Genomic DNA, 1,373 nt, shown 5'->3' on the forward strand with positions numbered 1-1,373 from the left:
TGCCCCCCCTTGCCCCCTCCCCTTCTCCCTCCCAGTACGCCCAGGCCCTGGCCCAGTTCATCCGCAGCCAGAGCATCCGGGAGCTGAAGGTCTGGACCAGCCACATGAAACGCACCATCGAGACGGCCGAGGCCCTGGGGGTGCCCTACGAGCAGTGGAAGGCCCTCAACGAGATCGACGCCGTCAGTCACCCCTTTTTTTGGGGGGAGGGGGGGCAGAAATGGGGGTTTTGGGGGTCACTCCCCCCCAATCTTCCCCCCTAAACCTCCCCAACACCCCTCAGGGCGTCTGCGAGGAGATGACCTACGAGGAGATCCAGGAGCGCTACCCCCAAGAATTCGCCTTACGCGACCAGGACAAATACCGCTACCGCTACCCCAAGGGCGAGGTAACCCCCTTCTCCTTCCCCGCCACGACGGCGGAGAGTGGGGTACGCAGCATTTTGGGGGACCCCTCACCCCAATCCTTTCCAGTCCTACGAAGACCTGGTGCAGCGGTTGGAGCCCGTCATCATGGAGCTGGAGCGGCAGGAGAACGTCTTGGTCATCTGCCACCAAGCTGTCATGCGCTGCCTGCTGGCTTATTTCCTGGATAAGAGCGCGGGTAAGGTTTTGGGGAGAATTAGGGAGGTTTTGGGGACACCCCCACACCCGCCATCGTCCCCTCTCAATCACGTCTCTCCCTCCCAACAAGATGAGCTGCCCTACCTCAAGTGTCCCCTCCACACGGTGCTCAAGCTGACCCCCGTCGCGTACGGTGAGTGTCCCCCGCCAAAAATGGGGGCCCGTTGTCCCGTGCGTACCCCCAAAATGGGGACGATCCCCCTCAAAAGGGGGCTTGTCGTCCCCCCAAGCTGTAGCCACCGTGTTCTTCCTCCCTCCCCGGGGAGCCAGGGTGCGAGGTGGAATCCATCTTCCTCAACATCGAAGCGGTCAACACCCACCGGGAGCGACCCCAGGTAAGACGTGTCCCCCCACCCCCCCAAAAACACTGAGGCACCCCAAAAAGGGGCGTAAGAGTTTCCCTACCCCCTTCTCCAGAGATTGGGGACGCCCTCCTAAAACGCCACCTCTTCGCCCCGCCAGAACGTCGACATCAGCCGCCCTCCGGCCGAAGCCCTGGTCACCGTCCCCGAGCACTATTGAAGGGTGTGCGTGTGTCCCCCCCCAATTAAACCTTGCCTTAACGAAGCACTGAGCCTGGAGATTGGGGGGCTGCACCCCAAAAGGGCACCTTTATTTTGGGGAGGGGTCCCAGGATTGAGGAAGGGGGGGTCAGGGAGTGGCCTCGGCCTCGTTGTAGTGGCTCATCCAAAATGTAGGGTCCTTCCCTTGGATCTGGGGGGGAGCGTGTTGGGGAGAAAAAGGGGGGGG

General features: G+C 62.1%; 1 protein-coding gene across 1 annotated transcript; it reads left to right on the forward strand.

Annotated features, from left to right (window-relative positions):
- Nucleotides 1-32: 32 nt before the first annotated feature.
- LOC104614903 (6-phosphofructo-2-kinase/fructose-2,6-bisphosphatase) lies at nucleotides 33-1,145 on the forward strand (the record flags this gene model as incomplete). The annotated part of the gene is made up of 6 exons (XM_010282062.1): nucleotides 33-182; nucleotides 284-388; nucleotides 474-603; nucleotides 694-756; nucleotides 894-958; nucleotides 1,086-1,145. Coding segments are annotated over 6 exons (573 nt in total), but the record flags the coding sequence as incomplete, so codon positions are not given.
- Between the last annotated feature and the right edge of the window lie 228 nt (nucleotides 1,146-1,373).

Source organism: Phaethon lepturus, unplaced genomic scaffold (assembly GCF_000687285.1).
Source record: "Phaethon lepturus isolate BGI_N335 unplaced genomic scaffold, ASM68728v1 scaffold36442, whole genome shotgun sequence".
NCBI classification, from domain to species: Eukaryota; Metazoa; Chordata; class Aves; order Phaethontiformes; family Phaethontidae; genus Phaethon; species Phaethon lepturus.